We start from the raw sequence: 27598 nt of genomic DNA, 5'->3' as shown, positions 1-27598 counted from the left end.
CACAGGGTACTACTGGTTTTTAAATACCTGGTTTTGTGCATGTCTCCATGTGTATGTATATGAGTATATATATTTATACATACATACACATCTGGCCTGTCTCATGCCCAAGGGTTGGACGTGAGTGTGCAGAGAGGAAAGGGCTGTCAGATTCAGGGGGCCGCTTACAACCGGGTGCTGCCGACGCTGAGCTCAAAACTGCCCAAGGTCTGGGACTCCCAGAGCCGATTTGCTATGGGCGCTCCTGCATCTGCACCTGCGGAGAAAACTTTTCCTGTCAGAACCGATGAGCCAAAGTTCTCTGAAATCCATGCGCCCGCTCGGCTTGGCTGGATTCTGGCTGTCTCAGCAAGATGGTGATGCAGGGAATAGGGCAGTTTTGGGGGCTTCAGATCTGGAGCCCTGAGTTAAAGCCGTATGAAAAGGAGCCACTCTTAATTTTTTCACACCACCCTGAAAACCAGCTGCAGATTTGCGTTGACTTGTGTAACCCTCTGCTTTAGTAAAAGGAGGGAAGTAACTCAACATTAATTTGGGAAAACACCACAACTAGGGTTCATAAACACAAACCATGAGTAAAAGACCCACCCCCAAGTAGGTTGGGCAGTGTCCTTTTCCCCTCAGGGTCTTAAGTCCAGTAACCCCCAATGTCCCTTTAATGTGCCCGTCCCTTCTCTGTACCCCACTCACAATTGCTGTCTTTGGCCAGTGGAGCCCCAGCCACTTTTCTGCACCAGCTTCTCAACTTGCTGCTTGCCACCCCTCTCTGCCAGCTGGCCACTCACCAAGATGTCTTCAGCCCCCCCTTAACAGAGCTCCCAGTAATTTCAGGTGTTAGTGGGGGAACTTCACTGCTAGTGCATACTGGCCCATCTCTTGCAATAGAAACACCATCCTAAAACATTTGACCTAGGTATCAGTGAGTTCAGCTCTGCAGCATGTAAGAATACTCTCAATTAAGTCTAAATTCGCTTTTATATTATACCACAAAAAGTCAACTAGTGTCTATAACCCTAACACAACACCCCAATACAAGTACCCTCTCTCCATTCACTGGGCTTTGGAACCCATGTCCCCTGCCTAGCAATTGCTGTTTAGTTGAGGGTGTGTCAAGTACACGCACCATTGGGGTATGCCGTTGGAAGGTGTGCCAAATACAGTTCTGTTGCTCTTGGTCCACATAACAAGGATAATAACCCTTTATTACTCCTGCCCCAATAACAAGGAGACTGGGGATCCAAAACCAGCCACAAGTGATCATTTGGGCAAGCAATCCCATCATGCTGAGCCCCCAGGCAGGGTGGGTGTGTCCATGCAAACGAGATCAGCCTCTGAAGACTTTTTCCACAGCTCACCACTAGATGTCAGGGGAGAGCTCATCTATACTCTGCTTCCACTTGGAAAGTGGCACCAAGCTGCAGGGGCTCTGCTGGAGTCTGCTGGAGCAAAGGCTGGTTGTTTAGCTGGGGACTCCATGAGATGCAGCCCCTGATGATGGGCTGCTGTTAATATTCACAAATTGCACTGAAACCCCCACGCATGGGGCAACTGCCTTGAAAAACAGCACTCTGCAATGGAGGCAGGGGTGGGGTTTTTAATGCAAATTTGGGATCATTTGGTTCCCATGATGCAGGCTTCCCCTCCACCCCCGCATGTGCTGATTGCACATTTCCAGGTGGTTATAATGTTCTCGGTGCAGAGCGAGGGGAAGTAGCAAAGAGGCAGAATTTCAGGAAACATCAAACCCGGACAGCCCGTGAGATCAGCTACGCAACAGGACCAAGGCCCAGTATGGCCGTGCTGCAAAAGTGAGTCCGCTCCTCAAGCTCTTCACACCTGTGTTTAATAGCAGTTCACACCTCTGCAAGGTACGTCTTCCACCGGAAATTGAGGGGTAGTAACACCCACGCTGAACTGACACAAGGGGGCTTAGAGACACAGCCACTGCTCTTTTGATCTAGAAAGGGAGATGTTTGTGTTCTCGTCTCTATTATCATGTTTGACTTGGCGTCTTCAGCCACAACAGGGCTCAATTGGGACCACTGGTGGCATGTAAATCCTGTGCCAATGATGGATTCTTCGGGTCTCTGTTTATTTCAAAAACTTGGAAGAGGGGCACTTATTTGGAGATGACCCCAAATGAATTTTTTTGGCAAAGGAAAAGTGTTTCAGTTCGAACAAAATGTTTTTTTGGTGAGCTTAGATTTTACACATTTTAAATGAAATTAAAGCACATTTCAAGACAAACCCATTTCAAAAAGGAAAATCAAAATGTTTCATTTGAAAATGTCAGATTTTTGGTAACTGAGGGAAACAATTTGGCAAACTTGATACTAATTCACTAAATGTTTTGGTGTTACTAAGTTTGTTTTAACGGCTAGAGACCACTCGCCTCCCAGAGCTGGGGAATGAACTGAGGAGTCCTTGTTCCTAGCCCTCCACTCTACCCTGCTAGACCCCAGGGGTCTTCCAGAGGCAGGAGAAGAACCAGAGAACTCTGAAGCGAAGTCAACAGAGCTACACTGATTTACACTGGCTGGGGATCTGCCCAGTTCGCTCCATGCCCTACTGCCTTATGGGCTTAATATTCCAAAATAATTGGTGATTATTTGTTATGCTTCTATTTTTGGAGGGTTTCCCAGATGAACAGAGTGATGGGGCACGACTCCCCACTGCGGTGCCTCCTGCTGGCAGTCCAGGGAATTAGCGCTGTGCCCTTTTCTGGTGGTGTCTTGCCTGCTGTCACCTCTGTTCCTGGACCCATGTCACTCCCAGGACCACGGCATCCTCCTTCAGTGACACTGCCCCCTGGCTGTGCCAAACTCTATGTCCCCCACCACCTTCCAGAGGGACCTCTAATCTACTATCCGGCCACTCCCTTCAGTGGCAAACTGCAGTCCACAGTCTAGCCGCTTCCTTCAGTGCCATTGGTGCCATTGATGGCCCATTGAGTATGAAATAATTGGGAGACCTAGAACGCATGGGATTCTGGAGAGAGCAGGAAATCTAGAATCAAGGGACACTGCAGCGTTTATAAACAGTGAGGTACCTGGAACCCATCAGGTTTTAGAGGCATCAGGGATCTAGGAACAACTGGGATGGAAAGTTTTCAACTCTTCCTAAGTCTGGACAACCTCAGACCATCTCCAGTTTTGTGTTCTCAACTTCAGACCCATGTTTTCCACTATACTCGGGGGCACTGCTGCCGAGATCATCAACAAAAGCTGCTTTGACCAGAGTGAGAAGAGACGTCCTGAAGACCTGCCAGAACTTCTCCCCCACAAAGAGGTAGAGGATGGGGGTGAAGCAGGCGTTGAAGCAGGAAGAGAAGGTGTAAATGACCAAGAGGGCACCCGTCACTGACTCTGGTACCTCCTTCTTGTAGAAGTTCAAGGTCTGGTAGAGGTGGTAGGGGAGCCAGCCCAGGAAAAAGGAAACCACTGCAGCCACCATGACTTTGAAGGGCTTCCCAGCCCACGCTAGCTTCTTCTCCTTCATCTTCAGCCCCACCCGGCCATAGCATCCCGCGATGGTGCAGAAGGGCAGCAGGAAGCCCAGCAGGAACCGGACAATGAAGACAGCCAGGTGGACCCGTCTTCCCAGGTCCTGCGGCTCGGCTCCGTTCCAGTCTCTGGAGAGGGCATAATTGTTGATGCAGATAATTCTGCCCCCGTCCACCACGTGTGTCTCCCGGAAAGCCAGGTAGGGAGCACTGAGACCGAACGAGGCCAGCCACACACCCACAGCCAGCTTCTGAGCCCGGGGCACGGTGCGGTGATGCCGGGACCAGATGGGACGGTGAGTGAGGATGTAGCGGTCAAGGCTGATGAGGGTGAGAAGGAAGACAGAGGTGAACATGCCCACAGAGATGCAGGTGTTGAGGAACTTGCACAGGGCCAAGCCGAAGACCCAGTGGAAACCCAGGAGGACATAGACGATGAAGAAGGGGATCAGCAAGGTGAAGAGGAGGTAGCAGAAGACCAAGTGAAGGAACCAGAGGGTGGTCACCGTCTTCCTCATCTTCATCCCCAGCACCCACAGGTACAGCCCGTTCCCCACCACACCCACCAGGAAGGTGGTGAAGAGCAACAGAGCAGAGGCCAAGTGAGTGGTGCTCACAGCTGCTGGGGTCTGGCTGGAATTTGCCCCAGTGGTTGGTGGGAGAGTCGTGTTGCCTTGGTCCATGGTGCCCTGGGGAGAGACAGAAGAGGGGTTAGAAGGAATGACAGACAAGAGGAAAAGGGGGAGGGGAAGAGGAGAAATGAGGGGGTTAGGAAGGCACCATTGGAGAGGATCTCCCTGGTGCCCTCTGGTCCTCTAGAATATCCAGGCTAGATATTCTGAGCAACTGGGCTATCGCCGGTGAAACTCCTTGCTATAAGGTAGAACTATGGGCAGAGGGAAAAAGGGATAGTAGATGTGGAGGAGTGGGGACAGAGACAGTTTAGTAGGTCAGATACACAGCTATGCTGATAATACCACGTTGTTGTGATCAGGAGGATGGGCTGGCTCAGAGGGGTGGGGAATGGGATATGGGGCCTTCCCCACCAGGAGGTGCTGGTTCTGATCTGGCTGCAGGGTGGGGATTGGTTCTGTTGAGCTGGTGCCAGTGGAACTCACTGCTACAAGGTGGAAAAAGCCACCCTGCCCCCACGCCATCTCTTGTATTCATCTGCCTGTCACAGGAATTGCTGCTACACCCTGACTCGTGCGAGCGTGCAGGGTCCTTCTTACTCTCATTGTAACACAGGAAGCCTCAAGCCACTGAGCTGCTTCTCTGTCCCATAGTCCTGCTGCCAGCCCTGCAGCAGGGTCCTCTGGGCTATTGCCGCTGTCAGTGACTGCGCCCCTCACAGCCTTGTTAGCATGGAGTCCTCTGTGCTCTGCAGACTGGCCGAATGGTTAGAGAAGGGCCGGCTGGGAGCCAGGACTCCTGGTTTCTATCCCCAGCTCTGGGAGTGGGATGGAGGTCAGCACTCCTGGGCTGTGGGAGGAAAGGGGGGTCTTATGGCTTCGAGCAGAGGTTCTCAGCCAGGGGTGGGTGTACACAGAGGTCTGTTGGGGGCACATCAACTCATCTAGATATTTGTCTAGTTGTACAGCAGGCCACATAAAAAGCACGAGTGTAGTCAGTGCAAACTACAATTTCATGCAATGACTTGCTTATCCTGCTCTATACACTATGCACTGAAATTTAAGAACAACATTTATATTTCAATTCATTTATAATTACATGGGAAAAATGAGAAAGTAGCAATTGCTCAGTAACAGTGTAGCTGTGACATTGTTTCAAGTATCAGAGGGGGAGCCGTGTTAGTCTGGATCTGTAAAAGCAGCAAAGAGTCCTGTGGCACCTTATAGACTAACAGACGTTTTAGAGCATGAGCTTTCGTGGGTGAATACCCACTTCGTCAGATGCAAGACAAGTGGGGATTCACCCACGAAAGCTCATGCTCTGAAACGTCTGTTAGTCTATAAGGTGCCACAGGATTCTTTGCTGCTGTGACGTTGTATTTTTACATCTGATTTTGTAAGCAAATAGTTTTTAAGTGAGGGAAAACTTGGGGGTAGGAAGAGAAATCAGACTCCTGCAAGGGGTACAGGAGTCTGGTAAGGTTGAGAACCTCTGGCTCAGAGCTTTGTAAACGGGGAGCAGCTCATCTAACATGAAATAAGGGAGAAAATTCACCCATGTCACAGAGCTCACCTACTACCTCTGTCTATTGGGTGCCCCATGGAAACCCCACTGTACCCAGTGGCAGGGAGTCTCCCAGGCTAACCCCACTCTTACTCAGTGGCAGGGAGTCCCACTGGTTTGTCTTTTCAATAGCAAATTTCTGTGCCTTCTAGGGGGCCTTAGCAAGGAAATTCCCCTTTAGACCCAACACAGGTCCCTCTGCTCATTGTCTCGACTCACCTGGGCGACGGGTGGTGGAAACACAGATCCAGCGCAGAGAGAGCCTCAGATGGCGTGTGTTTGGCCAGCAAAGCATCCGTGTGTCTGTCCCCTGCACCCCAGAGCCTTCCCCTGTGTGTTGAGTTCACTCCTCTTAACTCTGTGTCTTCTACATGCTCCACCCCCACCTGCTCTCTGAGATCCACAAGCTGCAAACTATGAACGGAAATGATCATTGGACACTGCCTTAGCAGAGAAACCACCTAAGCAACAACCATTGCTTTGAAACTAGCCCCACTCCCCTCCCAGAGCCTGGCATAGAACCCAGGAGTCCTGGTTCCCAGCCCCTCCTCTCTAATGCACTAGATGCTTGACCAGCAGCTCAACAATTGAGGCGTGCCCTCATGAAGAGGAAGGGCCTGTATTTTGCACAACTCCTTGGGTGCTGAGCTGCCACGACCCAAAAATAACCCAGCTCTGTTAGCTCAAAACAAAGGCTGAGTGACAAATGATGAAATTCCCAGCCAAGGAGTGGGGGTTCTTGTGGGTTAGAGCGGGGGGCTGGGAGCCAGGACTCCTGGGTTCTGTCCCCTCCTCTGGGAGATGAGATGGGTCTAATGGGCTAGTGCAGGGGGCAGCTGGGAATGAGGACCCTGGGTTCTGTCCCCAGCTCTGGGAGCGGGGTGGGGTCTAGTGGTTAGAGCAGGTCACTAGCCATGAGGGGTCCTGTGTGATGTACATGTTGTGGGTCCATCCCTGGGTGAGACAACTCATGTGACATCCTGCCCCTTCCTGTTCTAGATAAAATCTCAGTCACACCAGCCCTCCCCAGAGTGTTCGTTACACAGGCCCCATCCTCAGAGCTGGGACCCTGAAGGGAACCCAACGTTCCTGGGAAAAGAGCCCCCGACAGCACAGTACACAAGACCAAGGTTGAATTCTGAGGGGAGTGGGATCTAGGGGGTTCTGAGGGTGGCTGGAGCCTAATGGGTTTGTGCAGGGAGGAGAATGAAATGCCGTGTTTCTCACTGCTAGGGCACGGGCTGCACACGTCTGTCTCTCTCTCACCCTTCCCCTCTTCTGTCTCCTCCAATCCCCTTTGTGTTCTTCCTGCTTCTCTTTAGGGTCTCACAGCCCCTCCACCTTCCTGACAGGCCTGACCTCTCACTGCCCCTCTGCCTTCCTAGCCAGCCGAGCCCCACATGGCATCTCTGCCTTCCTGACCGGCCCGGCCCCTCCACCTTCCTGATATGGGGAGGGATAGCTCAGTGATTTCAGCATTAGCGTGCTAAACCCAGTGTTGTGGGTTCAATCCTTGAAGGGGGCATTTAGGGATGTGGGGCAGAAAAAAATAGTTGGGGATTGGTCCTGCTTTGAGCAGGAGGGTTGATTAAATGACTTTCTGAGGTCCCTTCTAACCCTGATATTCTATGACCCATCTGGCCACTCGTAGCCCTTCCACCTTCCCAGGCAGCCCGGCCTTTCACAACACCTCTGACTTCCCAGCCACTCAAACCCTCATCTCTACCTTCCCTGCTTGCCTGGCCACTCAGCAACCTGCAGCTTTTCAGGAAGGGAAGTCAAGTGGGTTTTGAGGCTGATGGTGACATCCATCTGTTACTCACCTACCTGCTTCCATCCTGCTTTATAACTCTGTTTGCACGTATATCTGCCTGGGTTCCCTCTGGGTCCTCGGTATGGGCATGTGTGAGCTCCTCAATGCCTGCCTCTCCCTGGCCCTGTTCTCTGCCATTTTCCTCCTCATCCTCACTAGCCTGGACCTGGACCACTGTCACCTGCCACCCGGTCTGGTGCTGGTGTCACTGCACTGTGACCCAGGCCAAGAAGCTGGTCGTGGGCGTGTAGCTGGTCTCCTTCACCCTCAGCGCTCCCTAACTGGGTTTCCAGGAGCTCCTAGAGATGGAGGGGGCAGGGTTACCCCCATGAATAGTTACACCTTCTCTGCAGAGGTGGACGGAGCCGAGATACAGGCCTGGAGGAGACGTCTCCATCTGCTGCTGTTCAGGGTGCAGTTCCTGCTGGGCGTCCTGATGCCCCTCTGCACCAGCATGGGCTGCCAGGGCCGGATGGGGCTTGAGATGAAGAAGAAGGGGTTGGCGAGGAGTGGGAAGCCTTCAAAAGTCATGGTGACTGTGATGGTGCCATTCTTCATCTGCTGGCTGCCCTACCATGTGTGCCAGGGCTTGCTGCTCTACAAGAATGTGGTGCCGGCGTCGGACATGAGCGCCTGAAACTGCCTGAAGTTAGAGAGCATTGGAAACTTGTCATCCCACTTGTTCTTTCATCCCTGATGGTTCTGAAACCCTATGGGTTCCAGGTATCTCAATGTTTATAAACCGAGCGGTGTCCTTGGGATTCCAGATTTCTTGTTATCTGCAGAATCCCAGGTGTTCTAGGTCTTTCCATTTTTTCAAAGTCAATGGCTGTTAAGGGTTCCAGATCACTAGCTGGCTCCAGAATCGTGTTTGTTTTAGTCTCTCAATGTATTCTAACCTAACTGATTCTCATGGGTTCTGCAGCACTGGCTGGCCCTGGAATCTTCGTTTTAAGTCTCTCAAAGTGTTCACACTCAATAGGGTCTAGTGGGTTCTAGATTCCTGACTGGTGCTAGGACTCCAGTGGATTCCAGAGTGTTTTTAAACCATATAGACTCCAACAACTTCCAAAGTCATTGTTCATCTAAAAATCTTATGGGGGTTCTAGATTTCCAAATGCTTTAAAATCCATTTGGTGTGTTGTATTATAGAAGAGTCTGTGTATTATAATAGCAATAGCTAGCTCTTCTCTAGTGCTTGTCCTCAGTAGATCTCAAAGAACTTTGCCAAGCGGGTCAGCAGCAGTCACCCACTTTTTGCAAATGGGGAAACTGAGGCTGGGAGTATGGAAGTGGCTTGGCTAAGGTCATTCAGTCCGCCTCCCGGTCTCTATCAAACACTATCTCCTTAGATAGTAAGCTCTCTCTTGTCTTTATACAGTGCCTAGCACAGCGGGGTTTGGGGCCATGACTACACCTCCCACTGGGGTCTAGCCGCGGCTCTGGGAGGGGAGTGGGGGCTAGTTTTAAAGCAATGGCTGTTTTTTAGGTGGTTGCTCTGCTAAGACAGTGTCCGAATGATAATTTCCATTTATGGTTTGCAGCTTTTTGACCTGAGAGAGGAGGTTGGGGCGGAGCATGTAGAAAACACAGAGTTAAGGGGAGTGACCTCGACATGCAGGGGAGGGCTCTGGGGTGCAGGGGACAGACACATGGAAGCATTGCTGAGCAAACACATGTCATCTGAATCTCTCGACTGGGTCTGTGTTTCCACCACCCGCTGCCCAGGTGAGTCGAGACAATGGGCAGAGGGCCCAACATTGGGTCTAAAGGGGAATTTCCCTGCTAAGACCACTTAGGAGCCACAGGAATTTGCTATTGTAAAGGCAAACCAGTGGGACTCCCTGCCCCTGGGTATCAGTGGGGTTATCCTGTGAAACTCCCTGCCACTGGGTATCAGTAGGGTTAGCCTGTGAACGTCCCTGCCACCGGTAGCCCTGGGGTTAACACGGGGCACTCAATAGACAGAGGTAGGAGATGAGGTCTGTGACGTGGGTGAATTTTTCTGTTTTGTTTCATGTTAATCAGATGAGGTGTTCCCCATTTGCAGAGTCTAAACAACAGGATCCCACGTCCCTCCCACAGCCCAGGAGTCTTGGCTTCCAGCCGCTCCCCCATTCTCTAACTATTAGGCCATTCTACAGAGCAGACAGGAGTCCATGCTAATAAGGAGGCAGCATGGCTGGGGGGCTGAGAAGCAGCTCGGTGGATTCAGACTTCCTGTGTTACAGTGAGGGTGAGAAGGACCCTGCACACTCTCACGAGTCAGGGTGTAGCAGCAGTTCCTGTGACAGGCAGATGAGCACAAGAGATGGGGTGGGGGAGGGCTGGCTTTTTCTTCCTGTAGCAGTAAGTTGCACTCGCACCAGCTAAGAGTCAACAGCACCGATCCTCACCTAACTGAGTAGGCCTGATCCCCTGCCCTGAGCCAGATTGGAGCTGGCCACCCTAGAGGGGAAAGGCCCCAGGGCCCGTTCCCTGCTCCCCTGAGCCAGCCAGACGTCCAAATCACAGCTACTTGGTCATCTCTGCATAGCTGTGTATTTGATCTACTAGAGTGTCTCCTTCCCCACTCCTCCCACATCTGCTACCCCCCTTGTTCTCCCCTACTGCTCACAGCTCTATTCTGTAGCAGTGAGTTCCACCAGCTCTAGCCCAGTTTCTGGGAATATCCAGCCTGGATATTCTGCAGGACCAGAGGGTGCCCAGCGAGGTCCTCTCCAATGTTACCTTCCTAACCCACTCTGGTATTTCTCCCTTTTCCTCTTACTCTCCCTTGTTGCCTCCAATGTTGTCCCTTCCAACCCCTCTAATGTCTCTTCCCAGGGTACCATGGAACAAGATATCATGGCACTCCCACCAACCACAGTGGAAAATTCCAGCAGGACCCCAGAGGCCATGAAGACCCCTCACCTGGCCTCTGCTGTGTTGCTCTTTATCACCTTCCTGGTGGGTGTGGTAGAGAACAGGCTGTACCTGTGGGTGCTGGGGCTGAAGATGAGGAGGACGGTGACCACCCTATGGTTCCTCCACCTGGTTTCCTGCTACCTCCTCTTCACCTGGCTGATCCCCTTCTTCGCTGTCTATGTCCTCCTGGATTTCCACTGGGTCTTCGGCATGGCCACTTGCAAGCTTCTCAATGCCTTCGGTTCCATGGGCATGTTCTCCTCTGTCTTCCTTCTCACCCTCATCAGTCTGGATCGCTACACCCTCACTCACCATCCCATCTGGTCCCGGAATCTGGTCCCGGGCTGGGAAGCTGGTTGTGGGTGTGTGGCTGGCCTCCTTCGGTCTCAGCGCTCCCTATCTGGTTTTCTGGGAGACTCATGTGGTGGATGGGGACAGTATTGTCTGCATCAATAATTACAACATAACCGGAAATTAGAATGGCGCTGAGAAGCAGGACCTATGGAGACAGGTCCACCGGGCCGTCTTCACAGTCCGGTTCCTGCTGGGCTTCCTGCTGTCTTTCTGCACCATCGTGGGATGCTATGTCTGTGTGGGGATGAATATGAAGGAGAACAATCTGGCGTGGATTGGGAAGCCTTCAAAGTCATTGATGGCCACGGTGGTTTCCTTCTTCCTCGGCTGGCTGCCCTACTACCTATACCACGGCTTAAGGCTCTACAACAAGGAGGTGCCAGAGTTACTGAAGGACATTCTTTCAGTCATTTACAGCTTTTTCAAGCCAGGCCTTAAAAACCTCTAAGGATGGAGATTCCACCACCTCCCTAGGGAACCCATTCCAGTGCTTCACCACCCTCCTAGGGAAATAGTGTTTCCTAATATCCAACCTAGACCTCTCCCACTGCAACTTGAGACCATTGCTCCTTGTTCTGTCACCTGCCACCACTGAGAACAGCCAAGCTGCATCCTCTTTGAAACCCCCCTTCAGGTAGTTGAAAGCAGCTATCAAATGCCCCCTCACTCTTCTCTTCTGCAGACTAAACAAGCCCAGTTCCCTCAGCCTCTCCTTGTAAGTCATGTGCCCCAGACCCCTAATCATTTTTGTGGAAACATATAGGAGCCTGGAAAACATGATCATAGACGATTAGGATTGGAAGAGACTTCAGGCTCAAAACTGGATGTAATACTTCAGATGTGGCCTCACCAGTGCCAAATAGAGGGGAATAATCGCTTTCCTCAATCTTCATTAATGATCTGTCTGATGGGATGGATTGCACCCTCAGCAAGTTTGCGGATGCCACTAAACTGGGCGGAAAGGTAGATATGCCAGAGAGTAGGGATAGGGTCCAAAATGACCTAGACAAATTGGAGGATTGGGATAAAAGAAATCTGATGAGGTTCAGCAAGGACAAGTGCAGAGTCCTGTACTTTGAGAGGAAGAATCCCATGCACCGCTCCAGACTGGGGACTAACTGGCTAAGCGGCAGTTCTGCAGAAAGGAACCTGGGTATTACAGTGGGCCAGACACTGGATATGAGTCAGCAGTGTGCCCTTGTTGCCCAGAAGGCTAACAGGATATTGGGCTGCATTAGTAGGAGCATTGCCAGCAGATAGAGGAAGTGATTATTCCCCTCTATTCGGCACTGGTGAGGCCACATCTTGAGTATTGCATCCAGTTTTGGGCCTGAAGTCTCTTTCAACCCTAATCTTCCATGATCATGTTTTCCAAGCCCCTGTAGGTTTCAAAAGCCAGTAGGTTCCTATGCATTCTAGATATTTGGCTGGTTCTTGAACCTCTTGGGTTCTAGGTCTGTCAAACTTTTAAAATCCAAACAGGTCCTATGTAGTCTAGTTTCCGACCTCCTATATTACATTGTTTTACTTAAAGTGCTGCACAGGATATTTTCAGGCCGGATAAGGCAAAGCACCACTTTTATTGGTAATACATGTAGCAATCAACACTGTATCATATGCATATGATATATATTACACACACACACTCACACACACACAAGCACACTCCCTCTTGTTGTTGTTGCCAACTAGTTGCTCCCCTTAACTTCACTGAGTTAGATGTGGGAGGGGTGGATCTGAGCTTCTGTCAATTCGGCTCGATGCTCTGATGTTGACAAGATGAGACCCAGGATCCTCTGCAAGACACCTCACATTTATAGCAGCTTCCCTCTCACACAAATCTATACCAGATGCAAAATCTGTGTCTGTGTCAGTTGGTCATCTGTGGCGCTTCCTTCTGGGTGTTGTCTTAATGCTGCCACATTTCTTTTCAAAGAGGGTGTTTTCAAAAGAAGGTGCTGGTTTCTAACGCCCAAGGCCGTCAATATGTCTGATCTTTTTGAATGAGCTCACTTGACAAGTTTTATTGTTCTTGGGTCTGGCGTCCATCCCTTCTCCAACTCTTACAGCTGTCTGGAGATGCTGCCTTCCATGCCTTCCTCATTCACACCTCATTCATTCAACAGGGCAATTGATTAAAAGGGGGGAGATCTTATTCTACTCCTAGCAAAAAGATTTTTTTCTTCTACCTTAACTATCCCTAGGGGCTATAACATTATACCAAGGCTCAATAAAAAGTTTCTATATAAAGATTTGAATCAAAGATCCTATATCAAAGGACTTGATACAAAGTTGTAAGAAAATAGGTGTTACATATGGAAAGACTTAATACAAGGTTATATGAAGAGGCATAATGCAAAGTTATATGAAAATGATACACAGTTATACGAAGATGCTTAGTGCAGAGATTTATCTACAACATCCTAGAACACAGAGGACCAGTTTGGGTTTTAAAACAAAGTTGTCTGACCTAGGACCCAAGAGGTTCAAGAACCTCTCAAATGTCTAGAACATATAGGGTACTATTGGGTTTTTAAATATGTGTTTGTGTATGTCTGTGGGTATATATATCATCAAGGTTCCCTCCCCACTCTGAACTCTGGGGCACAAACATGGGGACCCGCATGAAAGACCTCCTAAGCTTATTTCTACCAGCTTAGGTTAAAACTTCCCCAAAGCACAAATCCTTCCTTGTCCTTGGACGGTATTGCCGCCACCACCAAGTTATTTAGACAAAAATCCAGGAAACTTGGAGTCCCTGTTTCCCCAAAATATTCCCCCAAACCTCTTCACCCTCTTTTCTTGTGAGGCTTGAGAATAATATACTAACCAATTGGTTACAAAATGAGCACAGTCAAAACCCCTGGGTTTTTAGGACACTGAAAATCAATCAGTTTATTAAAAGAAGAATTTTATTAAAAAAAAGTCAAAGAATCACACCTGCAAAAATCAGGATGGAAGGTAACTTTACAGGGTAAATAAAAAGATTTAAAATACAGAGGATTCCCCTCCAGGCTCAGCTTCAATGTTACAACAAAACTGGAACAAAACTCCCTCTTAGCACAAGGAAAATTCACAAGCTAAAACAAAAGATAATCTAACACATTTCCTTGCCTTTATTTGTAATTTTAGATGTATCATTTCAGGTATTTTTTCAGATGATGGTTTAATTGCTTGGTCTCTCTCTGTCCGAAAGGGAACCCAACAAAGAGAGAACAAAGAAAACCTCTTTCCCCCCCCCCCCCGATTTTAAAGTATCTTCTTTCCTTATTCTTCCTTTTGGTCAGGTGTCAACCAGGTTATCTGAGCTTCTTAACCCCTTACAGGTAAAGTGATTCTGTACCTCTGGCCAGGAGGGATGTTATGTTACTGCATACATAAAGGTTGTTACCCTTCCATTTATATTTATCACACATATATAAACACAGACACGTGTCCAGGCAGATGCCCCTGGGTTGGATGAGAGCGTGCAGAGAGGAAAGAGCTGTCAGATTCAGGGGGCCACTTGCAACCAGGTGCTGCCAATGCTAAGCTCAGAACTGGGACTCCCACAGCAGATCTAGTAAGGGCGCTCATGCAGCCAGGCCTGTGGCAAAACCTTTTCCTGTCAGAACTGATGATCAAAGTGCTCTGAAATCCACATGCCCACTTGGCTTGGCTTGAAATTGGCAGACTCTGAGCAAGGCTGGGGGCAGGGTGAGTGGGGCAGGTTCAGAGGGTTGTGATCCAGGGCCCTCATTTAAGCTGCATGAAAAGGAGCTGCTCTTAATTTTTTTCACACTGCTCTGAAAACCAGTTGCAGACTTGCATTGACTTAGAAAGTAGCACCAAGCTGCAGGGCTCTGCTGGAGCAAAGGGTGGTCATTTGATTGGGGACATCAGGAGATGCAGCCCCCTGAAGATGAGCTGCTGTTAATATTCACAAACTGCACTGACGCCCCGTGCCTGGGTCAACTGCCTTGAAAAGTGGCACTGAGTAACGGAGGCGGGGGTGGGGTTTGTGATGCAAATTTGGGGTCATTTGGTGCCCGGTGGTACAGGCTCCCCTTCCTTCCACTCCCCCGCTGGTAATGATTGAACATTTTCAGATGCGAGGGGGAAAAAGCAAAGAGGCCAAATTTCAGGAAACATCAAGTCCGAACAGCCCCTGAGCTCAGCTACGCAACAGGACTGAGGGCTGGTGCAACCGTACTGCAAAAGTGAGTCCGTTTCTCAAGCTGTTCACACCTATGTTTAATAGCAGTTCACACTCTGTGGGTACGGCTTCCACCGGAAATTGAGGATGAGTAACGCCCATGTTGAGCTGACACGTGGGGACCTAGAGACATAGCCACTGCTCTTTTGATCTAAACATGGAGACGTTTGAGTTCTTGGCCCTATTATCATCTTTGACCTGGTGTCTTCAGCCACAATGGGGAAGAAATGGGACAACAGATGGCATGTAAGTCCTGTGCCAATAACCAATTCTTCAGGTCTCTGGTTGTTCTGAAAAATTGGGAGGAGGTGACTTATTTGGGGATGACCCCAAATTATTTTTTTTTGGCAAATGAAAAGGGGAGAGGGGATTGTTTCAGTTGGAACAAAATTGTTTGTTTCGTGAGCTTGGATTTTACACATTTTAAATACAAATTAAATAAAATTGTAGTGCATTTCAATACAAAGCCACTTCGGAAAAAAAATGATTTTTTTTATATTGAAAATGTCAGATTTTTGGTGGTTGAGTGAAACAATTTGGTAAATTTGATACCAATTCACTAAATGTTTTGTTGTCACTAAATTTTCTCTAACTGTTAGAGACCACTCCCGTCCCAGAGCTGGGGATTGAACCCAGGAGTTCTGGCACCCAGTTCCCCCCACTCTATCCTCCTAGACCCCAATCTTCACCCAGAGGTGGATGAGGAACCCAAGAACTCTGAAGTGAAGTCAACAGAGCTACACTGATTCACACTGGCTGAGGGTCTGGCCTGCTTGCTCCATGCTCAACAGGCCTTCAGGCTTAATTTTCCAAAATACTTGTTGATTATTTGTCATGCTTCTATTTTTGGGGGGTTTCCCAGATGAAGACCCCTGAAGAGGCCTGATTGCCAGAAGAAGAAGCTGAACCCTTTGTGAACATCAGGCCTGTTGGAAGGTGTCTCAAGTCCGTACGTGCAGCCATATACTTTGCCCGCAAAGCAGAGAATGTTCTCAGCTTCAGAGATGCCACCTTGAGGGGTCTTGTTTGTAAAAGGTTCTAGGTTCCATAGGTTTTTTTTATAAACAGAATGATTAGGAACCCAGGAGTTTCTAGAACTAGCCACATATATAGAATTCACAGGATCCTATTGTTTTTTTCAAACATATAGGTTCTTGGAGTCTTTGAAGTACTAGATCATGTCAGATCTGATTGGCTTTTAAGACATTGTCACACCTAGAACTGAAGAAGTTTAAGAAATAGCCAAATATCTAGAACTCGTGATACTATTGTTTGTGTGTGTGTAAAACCCAAAAGTACCCCATGAGTGCTAGACATTTGAGTGGTTCTTCAACCTCTAGATATCTAGATCTGACAAGTTTTTTTAAAACCCAAACTGCTCCTATGTAGTCTAGAATGTCATATATGAGCTTGGAAACTAGGATGTTCTAGACTAAATAGAAGCTATTTGGGTTTTAAAATCTTGGCAAACCTAGAACCCAAAGGTTCAAAAACCAGCCAAATATCTAGAACTCATAGGATCCTATTGGGTTTTGAAACATACAGGGGCTTGGAAAACATGATGTCAAAATCTTGCCCACATCACATCAGATCAAATTCAAAACACTGACAGAGCTGAGACCCAAGATGGTAACAATCTGCCAGGACTCCTAGAATCCATTGAATCAGCAAGAGGTGGTATCTGTCATGGTTGTCAGTCTTGTTTTGTCTGAACAGTAAAACATACATGTCTAACTTATCTACAGCCTCCACCCTGAGCTGGTGGCCTATGCAGGCCTGGTTTCCTCAATCCACAATCTGGAACCTGTTGGGTTCTGCGTGGTTAGAAAACACTCCAGACTCCAGTGATGTCCTAGGTCCAGTCGGGGATCTAGAACCCATGGACTTTGAGTACAAACATATTGATGGGCCTAGAATCAATGAGATTCCAGAGCCATCTAGAGATGCTGAATCCAAGAGTGTCAATTAGGTTAGAACACATTGAGATACCTAAAACAAACAAGATTCTGGAGCTAGCTTTGGATCTGGAAACATTGATAGCCATTGAGTTTGAAAAAATTGAGAGACCTAGAACACATGGGATTCTGGAAAATCCAGAGACAATGTGGGGTTTATAAGTGAGATACCTGGAACCCATCAGGTTTTAGAGCCATCAGGGATCTAGGAACAACTGGGATGGCACATTTTCAACTCTCCCTAAGTCTGGGCAACTTCAGGCCATCTCCTGTTTTGTGTTCTCAACTTCTGACCCGTGTCTTCCACTATACTCATGGGCACTGCTGCCGAGATCATCAACAAAAGCTGCTTTGACCAGAATGAGAAGAGACATCCTGAAGACCTGCCAGAACTTTTCCCCCACAAAGAGGTAGAGAATGGGGGTGAAGCAGGCATTGAAGCAGGACGTGAAGGTGTAAATGACCAAGAAGGCACCTGTCACCGATTGTGGCACATCCTTATTGTAGAGCTTCAAACCATGGTAGAGGTGGTAGGGCAGCCAGCCGATAAAGAAGGAAATTACCGCGGTCACCATGACTTTGAAGGGCTTCCCAGCCCATGCCAGCTTCTTCTCCTTCATCTTCAGCCCCACCCTGCCATAGCATCCCGCAATGGTGCAGAAAGGCAGCAGGAATCCCAGCAGTAACCGGACCATGAAGACAGCCAGGTGGACCCGTCTGCCCAGGTCCTGCATCTCGGCTCCATTCCAGTCTGCAGAGGGGGCGTAATTGTTGATGCAGATGATTCTGCCCCCATCCACCACCTGGGTCTCCCGGAAAGCCAGGTAGGGAGCACTGAGACCGAAGGAGGCCAACCACACGCCCACAACCAGCTTCCGAGCCCGGGGCATGGTGCGGTGATTCCGAGACCAGATGGGATGGTGAGTGAGGGTGTAGCGGTCCAGACTGATGAGGGTGAGAAGGAAGACGGAGGAGAACATGCCCATGGAGATGCAGGAATTAAGGAGCTTGCACATCGCCATGCCGAAGACCCAGTGGAAACCCATGAGGAGGGAGACAATGAAGAAAGGGATCAGTAGGGTGAAGAGGAGAGAACAAGAGACCAGGTGAAGGAACCAGAGGGTGGTCACCGTCCTCCTCATCTTCAGTGCCAGCACCCACAGGTACAGCCCATTCCCCGTCACACCCACCAGGAAGGTGGGGAAGAGCAACGCGGCTGCAGCCAGGTGAGCGGTGCTCACAGCTGCTGGGGTCTGGCTGGAATTTGCCCCAGTGGTTGGTGGGAGAGTCGTGTTGCCCTGGTCCATGATGCCCTGGAGAAAGACGGAAGAGTGGTTGGAAGGTACAACAGAGGAGAGGGAAAGGGGGAGGGGAAGAGGAGGAAGGGAGAATAAAGTGGGCTAGGAAGGCACCATTGGAGAGGATCTCTCTGGGCACCCTGTGGTCCTCCAGAATACCCACGCTGGGTATTATCAGCAACTGGGCTATCACCGGTGACACTCCTTGCTATAAGGTAGAACTATGGGCAGAGGGAAAAAGGGATAGTAGATGTGGAGGAATGGGGACAGAGACAATTTAGTAGGTCAGATACACAGCTATGCTGATAATACCACATTGCTGTGATCAGGAGGATGGGCTGGCTCAGAGGGGTGGGGAATGGGATATGGGGCCTTCCCCACCAGGAGGCGCTGGTTCCGATCTGGCTGCAGGGTGGGGATTGGTTCTGTTGAGCTGGTGCCGATGGAACTCACTGCTACAAGGTGGAAAAAGCCACCCTTCCCCCACACCGTCTCCTGTACTCATCTGCTTGTCACAGGAATTGCTGCTACACCCTGACTAATGAGAGCATGCAGGGTCCTTCGTACTCTCATTGTAACACAGGAAGCCTCAAGCCACTGAGCTGCTTCTCTGTCCCACAGCCCTGCTGCCAGCCCTGCAGCAGGGTCCTCTGGGCTATTGCCGCTGTCAGGGACTGCACCCCTCACGGCTTTGTCAACATGGAGTCCTCTGTGCTCTGCAGACTGGCCTAATGGTTAGAGAAGGGCCAGCTGGGAGCCAGGACTCCTGGTTTCTAACCACAGCTCTGGGTGTGGGATGGAGGTCAGAACTCCTGGGCTGTGGGAGGACAGGGGGATCTTGTGGCTTAGAGCAGAAGTTCTCAGCCAGGGGTGGGTGTACACAGAGGTCTGTTGGGGGCACATCAACTCATCTAGATATTTGCCTCGTTTTACAGCAGGCCACATAAAAAGCACGAGTGTAGTCAGTACAAACTACAATTTCATGCAATGACTTGCTTATCCTGCTCTATACACTATACACTGAAATGTAAGTACAACATTTATATTCCAATTCATTTATAATTACATGGGAAAAATGAGAAAGTAGCAATTGCTCAGTAATAGTGTAGCTGTGACACTGTTGTATTTTTATGTCTGATTTTGTAAGCAAGTAGTTTTTAAGTGAGGTAAAACTTGGGGGTAGGAAGAGAAATCAGACTCCTGCAAGGGGTACAGGAGTCTGGAAACGTTGAGAAACTCTGGCTTAAAGCTTTGTAAATGGGGAGCAGCTCATCTAACATGAAATAAGGGAGAAAATTCACCCATGTCACAGAGCTCACCTACTACCTCTGTCTATTGGGTGCCCCATGGGAACCCCACTGATACCCAATGGCAGGGAGTCTCCCAGCCTAACCCCACTGTACCCAGTGGCAGGGAGTCTCCCAGGCTAACACCACTGTACCCAGTGGCAGGGAGTCTCCCAGGCTAACACCATTGATACCCAGTAGCAGGGAGTCTTCCAGGCTAACCCCACTGTACCCAGTGGCAGGGAGTCTCCCAGGCTAACCCCAGTGATACCCAGTGGCAGGGAGTCTTCCAGGCTAACTCCACTCTTACTCAGTGGCAGGGCATTTCATAATCGATCCCCACTGATACCCAGGGGCAGGGAGTCTCCCAGCCTAACCCCACTGTACCCAGTGGCAGGGAGTCTCCCAGGCTAACCCCACTGTACCCAGTGGCAGGGAGTCTCCCAGGCTAACCCCAGTGATACCCAGTGGCAGGGAGTCTTCCAGGCTAACTCCACTCTTACTCAGTGGCAGGGCATTTCATAATCGATCCCCACTGATACCCAGGGGCAGGGAGTCTCCCAGCCTAACCCCACTGTACCCAGTGGCAGGGAGTCTTCCAGGCTAACTCCACTCTTACTCAGTGGCAGGGAGTTTCATAATCAATCCCCACTGATACCCAGGGGCAGGGAATCCCACTGGTTTGTCTTTTCAATAGCAAATTTCTGTGGCTTCTAGGGGGCCTTAGCAAGGAAATTCCCCTTTCGACCCAACACAGGTCCCTCTGCTCATTGTCTCGACTCACCTGGGCCGCAGTGGTGGAAACTCAGACCAGGTACAGAGAGAGCCTCAGATGGTGTGTGTTTGGCCAGCAAACTGTCCGTGTGTCTGTGCCTTGCACCCCGGAGCTCTCCCTTGAGTGTTGAGTTCACTCCCCTTTACTGTGTGTCTTCTACATGCTCCACCCCCACCTGCTCAGAGATCCACAAGCTGCAAACCATGAACGGAAATGATCATTGGACACTGCCTTAGCAAAGAAACCACCTAAACAACAACCATTGCTTTGAAACTAGCCCCACTCCCTCCCAGAGCCTGGCAAAGAACCCAGGAGCCCTGGCTCACAGCCGCCCAGCTCTAATGCATTAGATGTTTGGCCAGCAGCTCATCTATTGAGCTGTACCCTCATGAAGAGGAAGGGCCTGTAATTCTCACAATTCCTTTCCTGACAGGGGGCTGCACCATGACCGAGAGATAATCCAGCCCTGTTAGCTCACAACAAAGGCTGAGTCACAAATGATGCAACTCCCAGCCAAGGAGTGGGGGGTCTTGTAGGTTAGATCAGGGGAGGCTGGGAGCCAGGACTCCTGGGTTCTGTCCCCACCTCTGGGAGATGAGTGGGGACTAATGGGCTAGTGCAGGGGGCAGCCGGGAATGAGGACCCTGGGTTCTGTCCTCAGCTCTGGGACAGGGGTGGGGTCTAGTGGTTAGAGCAGGTCAATAGCCGTGAGGGGTCCTGTGTGATGTACATGTTGTGGGTCCATCCCTGGGTGAGACAACGCATGTGAGATCCTGCCCCTTCCTGTCCTAGATAAAATCTCAGTCACACCCAGCCCTCCCCAGAGTGCTCATTACACAGGCCCATCCTCGGAGCTGGGACCCTGAGATCCCCCAACAGGAACCCAATGCTCATGGGAAAACAGCCCCCGACAGCACAGTACATGAGACCAAGGTTGAATTCTGAGGGGAGTGGGGTCTAGTGGGGCTGTGGGGCTTTGAGCAGGGGGTTGGACTAGATGACCTCCTGAGGTCCCTTCCAACCCTGAGATTCTATGATTCTATGATAGTGGGTCCTGTGTGTTTCTGGAGCCTAATCGGTTTTGCAGGGAGGAGAATGAAATGCCGTGTTTCTCACTGCTAGGGCACGGGCTGCACATGTCTGTCTCTCTCTCTCCCTTCCCCTCTTCTGTCTCCTCCAATCCCCTTTGTGTTCTTCCTGCTCCTCCTTAGGGTCTCACGGCCCCTCTGCCTTCGTGACAGGCCTGACCCCTCACAGCCCCTCTTCCCGACCCACCAGCTGGGCCCCTCACCGCCCCTTTGCCTTCCCAGAAAGCCCAGCCCGTCATGGCCCCTCTGCTTTCTCCGCCTTCCCAGCACCTTAAGGTCCCTCTGCCTTCCCAGCCAGCCTAGCCCGTCAAGCCCCCTCCGCCTTTCTGACCAGCCCGACCCCTCATGGCCCCTCCACCTTCACAGGCAGCCCAACCCTCACGTCACCTCCACCCTCCCTGCTTGCGTGGCCTCTCGCCACCCCTTTGCCTCATCAGGCATCCCAGCAGCCAAGAGCAACCTGCAGCCTTTTGGAAAGGGAAGTCAAGCTGCAGCTGCGTGTGGCTGGCTGTGGGCTCTGCCTGTGGGTTCTGGGGCTGAATATGAGGATGATGGTGGCCTCCCTCTTGTCCTTCCATGTTGTCCTCGCCTACCTGCTCACGTCCTGCTTAATGACTCTGTTTGTGTCTACATCTGCCTGGGTTTCCACTGGGTCTTTGGCACGGCCATGTGCGAGCTTCTCAATACCTGTCTCTCCCTGGGCATGTTACTGCCATATTCCTCCTCACTCTCACCAGTCTGGACCAGCGCACTCTCCCCTGCCCCCCGTCTGGTGCTGGCCTCACCGCACTGTGACCCGGGTCAGGAAGCTGGTTGCGGGATTGTAGGCAGAGCTTGCTGCTCTAAAAGAATGTGGTGCCGGTGTCAGTCACAAGTGCCTGAACGTGCCTGGAGATAGAGAGCATTGGAAACTAGTCATCCCACTTGTTTCTTCATCCCTGATGGTTCTGAAACCTGATGGGTTCCAGATAGCTCGATGTTTATAAACCGAGCAGTGTCCTTGGGATTCCAGATTCCTTGTTTTCTGCAGAATCCCATGTGTTCTAGGTCTCTCAATCTTTTCAAAGTCAATGGCTGTTAAGGGTTCCAGATCACTAGGTGGCTCCAGAATATTGTTTGTTTTAGTCTCTCATTGTATTCTAACCTAACTGATTCTCATGGGTTCTGCATCACTGACTGGCCCTGGAATCGTTGTTTTAAGTCTCTCAAAGTATTCACACTCAATAGGGTCTAGTGGGTTCTGGATTCCTGACTGGTGCTAGGACCTCAGTGGATTCTAGAGTGTTTTAAACCATATAGACTTCAACAGGTTCCATATTCTTTGCTTGATCTAAAATCACATGCGGGTTCTAGATTTCCAAATGCTTTAAAATCCATTTGGTGTGGTGTATTATAGAAGAGTCTGTGTATTATAATAGCAATAACTAGCTCTTCTCTAGTGCTTGTCCTCAGTAGATCTCAAAGAACTTTGCCAAGGAGATCAGCAGCAGTCTCCCAGTTTTTGCAAATGGGGAAACTGAGGCAGGGAGTATGGAAAGAACTTGGCTAAGGTGACTCAGTCCGCCAGTGGCAGAGTCAGGAATAGTACCAAGGGCTCCTGAGACCTGGACCTGGTCTCTATCAAACACTGTCTCCTTAGACAGTAAGCTGTCCTTTGTCTTTATACAGAGCCTAGCACAGCAGGGTTTGGGGCCATGACTGCACCTCCCACTGGGTTCTCGCCCTGGCTCTGGGAGAGGAGTGGGGGCTAGTTTTAAAGCAATGGCTGTTTCTTGGGTGGTTGCTCTGCTAAGACAGAGTCCGAATGATCATTTCCATTTATGGTTTGCAGCTTTTTGACCTGAGAGAGCAGGTTGGGGCGGAGCGTGAAGAAAACAGAGTTAAGGGGAGTGACCTCGACACGCAGGGGAGGGCTCTGGGGTGCAGGGGACAGGTACACGGATGCTTTGCTGGGCAAACACATGTCATCTGAATCTCTCGGCTGTGTCTGTGTTTCCACCACCCGCTGCCCAGGTGAGTCAAAACAATGGGCAGAGGGCCCAGCATTGGGTCTAAAGGGGAATTTCCCTGCTAAGATCACCTAGGAGCCACAGAAATTTGCTATTGTAAAGGCAAACCAGTGGGACTCCCTGCTGCTCAGTATCAGTAGGTTTAGCCTGTGAAAGTCCCTGTCACCGGTAGTCCTGGGGTTAACACGGGGCACTCAATAGACAAAGGAAGTAGGTGAGGTCTGTGATATGAGTGAATTTTCCTGTTTTGTTTCATTTTAATCAGATGAGGTGTTCCCCATTTGCAGAGTCTAAACAACAGGATCCCACATCCCTCCTAGAGCCCAGGAGTTTTGGCTCCCAGCCGCTCCCCCATACTCTGACTATTAGGCCATTCTACAGAGCAAACAGGACTCCATGCTAATACGGCTATGAAGGAGGCAGCACGGCTGGGGGGCAGAGAAGCAGCTCGATGGATTGAGGCTTCCTGTGTTACAATGTAGGTGAGAAGGACCCTGCACGTTCTCATGAGTAAGGGTGTAGCAGCAGTTCCTGTGACTGGAAGATGAGCACAAGAGATGGGGTGGGGGAGGGGTGGCTTTTTCTTCCTTGTAATAGTGAGCTGCACTGGCACCGGCTCCTACATGCTAGGAGTCAAAAGCACCAGTTCTCACCTAACTGAGTAGGCCTGATCCCCTGCCTTGGGGCAGATTGGAGCTGGCCACCCTAGAGGGGAAAGGCCCCAGGGCCCGTTCCCTGCTCCCCTGAGCCAGCCAGACGTCCAGATCACAGCTACGTGGTATTCTCTGCACAGCTGTATATTTGATCTACTAGAGTGTCCCCTTCCCCACTCCTCCCACGTCTGCTACCCCCTTGTCCTCCCCTAATGCTCACAGCTCTATCCTGTAGCAGTGAGTTCCACCGGCTATAGCCCACTTTCTGGGAATGGATATTCTGGAGGACCAGAGGGTGCACAGCGAGGTTCCCTGCAATGTTACCTTCCTAACCCACTCTGATATTTCTCCCTTCTCCTCTTCCACTCTCCCTTGTTGCCTCCACTGTCATCCCTTCCAACGCCTCTTCTGTCTCTTCCCAGGGTACCATGGAACATGATATCACGGCACTCCCACCAACCACAGTGGAAAATTACTGCAAAACCCCAGAGGCCATGAAGACCCCTCACCTGGCCTCCGCTATGTTGTTGTTTATCACCTTCCTGGTGGGTGTGCTGGGGAACTGGCTGTACCTGTGGGTGTTGGGGTTGAAGATGAGAAGGACGGTGACCGCCTTCTGGTTCCTCCACCTGGTCTCCTGCTACCTCCTCTTCACCCGGCTGATCCCCTTCTTTGCCATCTACCTCCTCCTGGATTTCCACTGGGTCTTCGGCACGACGACATGCAAGCTTCTCAATGCCTGCATCTCCATGGGCATGTTCTCCTTCATCTTCCTTCTCACCCTGATCAGTCTGGACTGCTACACCCTCACTCACCATCACATTGGGTCCCGGAATCGCCGCACCATGCCCCGGGCTGGGAAGCTGGTCGTGGGTGTGGGGCTGGCCTCACTTGGTCTCAGTGCTCCCTACCTGGCTTTCTGGGAGACTCACGTAGTGGATGGGGGCAGGATTGCCTGCATCAATAATTATGATGTGACCAGAGATTGGAATGGAGCCAAGACGCAGGACCTGTGGAGATGGCTCATCCTTGGCCAACGTCACCCAGTAGAACCTTCGGTCTCTCCAGGGGCAGAGCCGGGAACAAACCCAGCTCTCCTGTGTCCCAGCCCAGGTCTCTGTCCATTTGGGGCTCTCTGGAACATGGTCTTTTTGCTTTGTGTTTCTACAGTGCCTAGCACATCGGGGTCCTGGGCCAGGACTGGGGCTTCAGGCTCTGCTGAAATAAATAATAGGAATTAATAATAATTCCCAGGTGTTGCCTGAACTACGTGGTTTCCATAAGTTTTTTGGCGGCTCTGAAATAATTGCCAACACCATGTGACCCGACCACTGGGAGATTTAGTGTGGGGGAGGCTCTGGCTTAATTTAAGAGCAGCTGGTAAGGAAAACAAGCTGGCAGGACAAAGAGTGACTCCAGGGAACCCCGCTGCCTGTGAGAACTTCAGGGTGGTGAAGAGGTAACATCCAAGCTAGTAACTGTGATGCTGTATGGAATGTGGGTGACCATTCATAATATTATGGATACTAGTATTATGAAATTGCAGTGAATCATACGAGATATGCCATGAAAGGTTTCAGTGGAAAAGTTATTGTAGCAATGGAGTGTGGCCTCCTTCTCAGATGGCCGGAGGGACAGTCACAATTGCGCCCTGGTTGGCAGAACCAGGACATCTGTGCCCATCCCACTGGAAGCAGAGGGGCGGGACAGGAAGCAGAAGTATAAAAGGCAGGCCCTCCAGCTCAGTTGTAGAGGAGCTGCTGGAGGGGAAGGATGTCTCCCACACGGTGCTGGAGCTTAGACCCAACAGTGTCCGCTCTAGCGGTTCAGACCTGGAGGGACTGCCAGAGCTGTCAGTCACTGGAGACACTGAGGAGTTGCTGAGGCTGCCGTTAGCTGTTTTGTCCTGGCAAGACAAACAACGATCCTGGGACCCAGGTACTTCCACCCCTCCCCCAGAACGGGAGTGTAGGAAGTTGCCTGGGGAGCTGAACAGAATTTGGCTGTGTTGCTGACTGACAGCTGGCCAGTGTGTTGTGGCTGGATTTCCCCGCTGACCTATTGGTGTACCACTCCACCACTGATAGGGCCCTGGGCTGGGACCTGATGGAGTCGGGTGAGCCTGGATCCCCCTGCCCTCTGCCACCTCACCAGGGATAGCAGGCTCCCCACTCTAGGCCAAAAGGCCTGCATTTGTTGGTGGTCTCCTGACTGTCTGGTGCCCTGCCCTTCCTGAGGGCCTGGGGTTATAGACTCATTACTGCTCTGTCCTGACTCCATGCCAGATCCCCCAGTTTGCTGCCATGCCTGAGGGCCTGAGCTTATAGACACTGATGCTTTACCTTGATTGCAGGCCAGAGCCTTCCAGTTCTTTGGTGCCCTGCCCTGTCAGAGGGCCTGAGCCCCTAACTAATTACTGCTCTATGCCACCGAGTGACGGAGACCCCGGTGCCAAATCCCCCTGAACTGTGCCCTTCCACCAGTGTTGCAGCGAGGAGGCATGGCCTCCCTCCCAGATGGAGGAGGAACAGCCACAACCACCTTAGAGTTATGACTTGCTAAATATGATAAGCTGATTTATATGTATGTGTCATCTGTGTATCGTGAGTTATACATGTGTGTGGTATATTCATATCTCCAACTTGTGCTGTGTATCTGGGTGACACCCCAGACACATTGGCATCTGCACTATCCAGCCTGTTGGATGGCCCATCCAGGGAACTCAGCGGTACAATGAGCCCATTGGGAGAAGCCAGGGGCCACACCTATGAGTCATCAGGACATGTAGGGAGATGCCTGTGGACAGTGGATTCCAAGTGATTTTCCATGCCCATACGGTGGGAGCTTTTGTTTGGGACAGAGGATGTACACGCCATGTGGCAAACATATAAAAAGGCAGCTGCATCTTCTCCATTTTGTCTTCAATCCTGCTTCTTACCTCTGGAGCAACGTCTCTACAAACTAAAGCTCTGAATGAAGATCTGACAGATCCATCCAAGCTTTGGGTATGTTCCAGAAGAACTTTACATGCCAGCAACCTCACCAGTGTTGCTAGGAACCTGAAATATGGACTCAAGAGATCATATATATGCATCTGATTGCTTTGACCATTTAACAACTCTCTTCTCTCTTTTTCTTTTAGTTTATAATAAAACCTTTAGTTGTTAGATACAAAAGGATTGGCTGGCAGCATGGCATTTTGGTTAAGATCCAAATTAATATTGATCTGGTAATGTGATTGGCCCTTTGGGGACCACAACATTTTGTATAATGAACAGAGTTTTAAGTAACTTCTCACTTTACTGGAGTTACTTGCTGACTGGGAGCCTGTGACTGGAATGCAATAAAGGGAGAGGAAGGTGATCAGGAACAGTCAACATGGATTCAACAAGGGCAAGTCATGCCTGACCAAGCTGATTGCCTTCAATGATGAGATAATGGGCTCTGTAGATATGGGAAAAGTGGTGAACATGATATATCTTGAGTTTAGAAAATATTTTGATACGGTCTCCTGCAGTATTCTTGCTAGCAAGTTAAAAAAGTATGGATGGGATGAATGGACTATAA

General features: G+C 50.3%; 3 protein-coding genes and 2 pseudogenes across 3 annotated transcripts; 3 read left to right on the top strand and 2 right to left on the bottom strand.

The window, feature by feature from the left end:
• Positions 1-2927: 2927 nt before the first annotated feature.
• LOC123352086 (probable G-protein coupled receptor 33) lies at positions 2928-5981 on the bottom strand. Its single transcript, XM_044991817.1, has 2 exons — positions 5918-5981; positions 2928-4191 (listed from the first exon to the last, which is right to left on the bottom strand). The coding sequence occupies exon 2, from the start codon at positions 4183-4185 to the stop codon at positions 3136-3138; it is 1050 nt and encodes a 349-aa protein (XP_044847752.1). The 5' UTR covers positions 4186-4191; positions 5918-5981; the 3' UTR covers positions 2928-3135.
• A 1600-nt stretch (positions 5982-7581) lies between these two features.
• LOC123351971 lies at positions 7582-8148 on the top strand (annotated as a pseudogene).
• Positions 8149-10343: 2195 nt separating this feature from the next.
• LOC123351970 lies at positions 10344-11566 on the top strand (annotated as a pseudogene).
• A 5613-nt stretch (positions 11567-17179) lies between these two features.
• On the bottom strand, positions 17180-18229 carry LOC123351969 (probable G-protein coupled receptor 33). Its single transcript, XM_044991654.1, has one exon. The coding sequence runs from the start codon at positions 18227-18229 to the stop codon at positions 17180-17182; it is 1050 nt and encodes a 349-aa protein (XP_044847589.1).
• Positions 18230-24459: 6230 nt separating this feature from the next.
• Positions 24460-26432, top strand: LOC123351968 (probable G-protein coupled receptor 33). The gene is made up of 2 exons (XM_044991653.1): positions 24460-25077; positions 26385-26432. Exons 1-2 carry the CDS (start codon positions 24460-24462, stop codon positions 26430-26432), a joined length of 666 nt encoding a protein of 221 aa, XP_044847588.1.
• Positions 26433-27598: the final 1166 nt, after the last annotated feature.

This window comes from Mauremys mutica, chromosome 17 (genome assembly GCF_020497125.1).
Source record: "Mauremys mutica isolate MM-2020 ecotype Southern chromosome 17, ASM2049712v1, whole genome shotgun sequence".
Classification (NCBI taxonomy): Eukaryota; Metazoa; Chordata; order Testudines; family Geoemydidae; genus Mauremys; species Mauremys mutica.
Note: the sequence above shows the minus strand (reverse complement) of the source record. Positions and strands in the feature narration are given on the sequence as shown.

Coding starts and splice junctions, on each gene's coding strand:
- LOC123351969 (XM_044991654.1), bottom strand. CDS start 18,229: ATGGACCAGGGCAACACGACTCTCCCACCAACCACTGGGGCAAATTCC.
- LOC123351968 (XM_044991653.1), top strand. CDS start 24,460: ATGGAACATGATATCACGGCACTCCCACCAACCACAGTGGAAAATTAC. Junction 25,078..26,384: donor TCCTTGGCCAACGTCACCCA/GTAGAACCTTCG, acceptor CCTTGATTGCAG/GCCAGAGCCTTCCAGTTCTT.
- LOC123352086 (XM_044991817.1), bottom strand. CDS start 4,185: ATGGACCAAGGCAACACGACTCTCCCACCAACCACTGGGGCAAATTCC.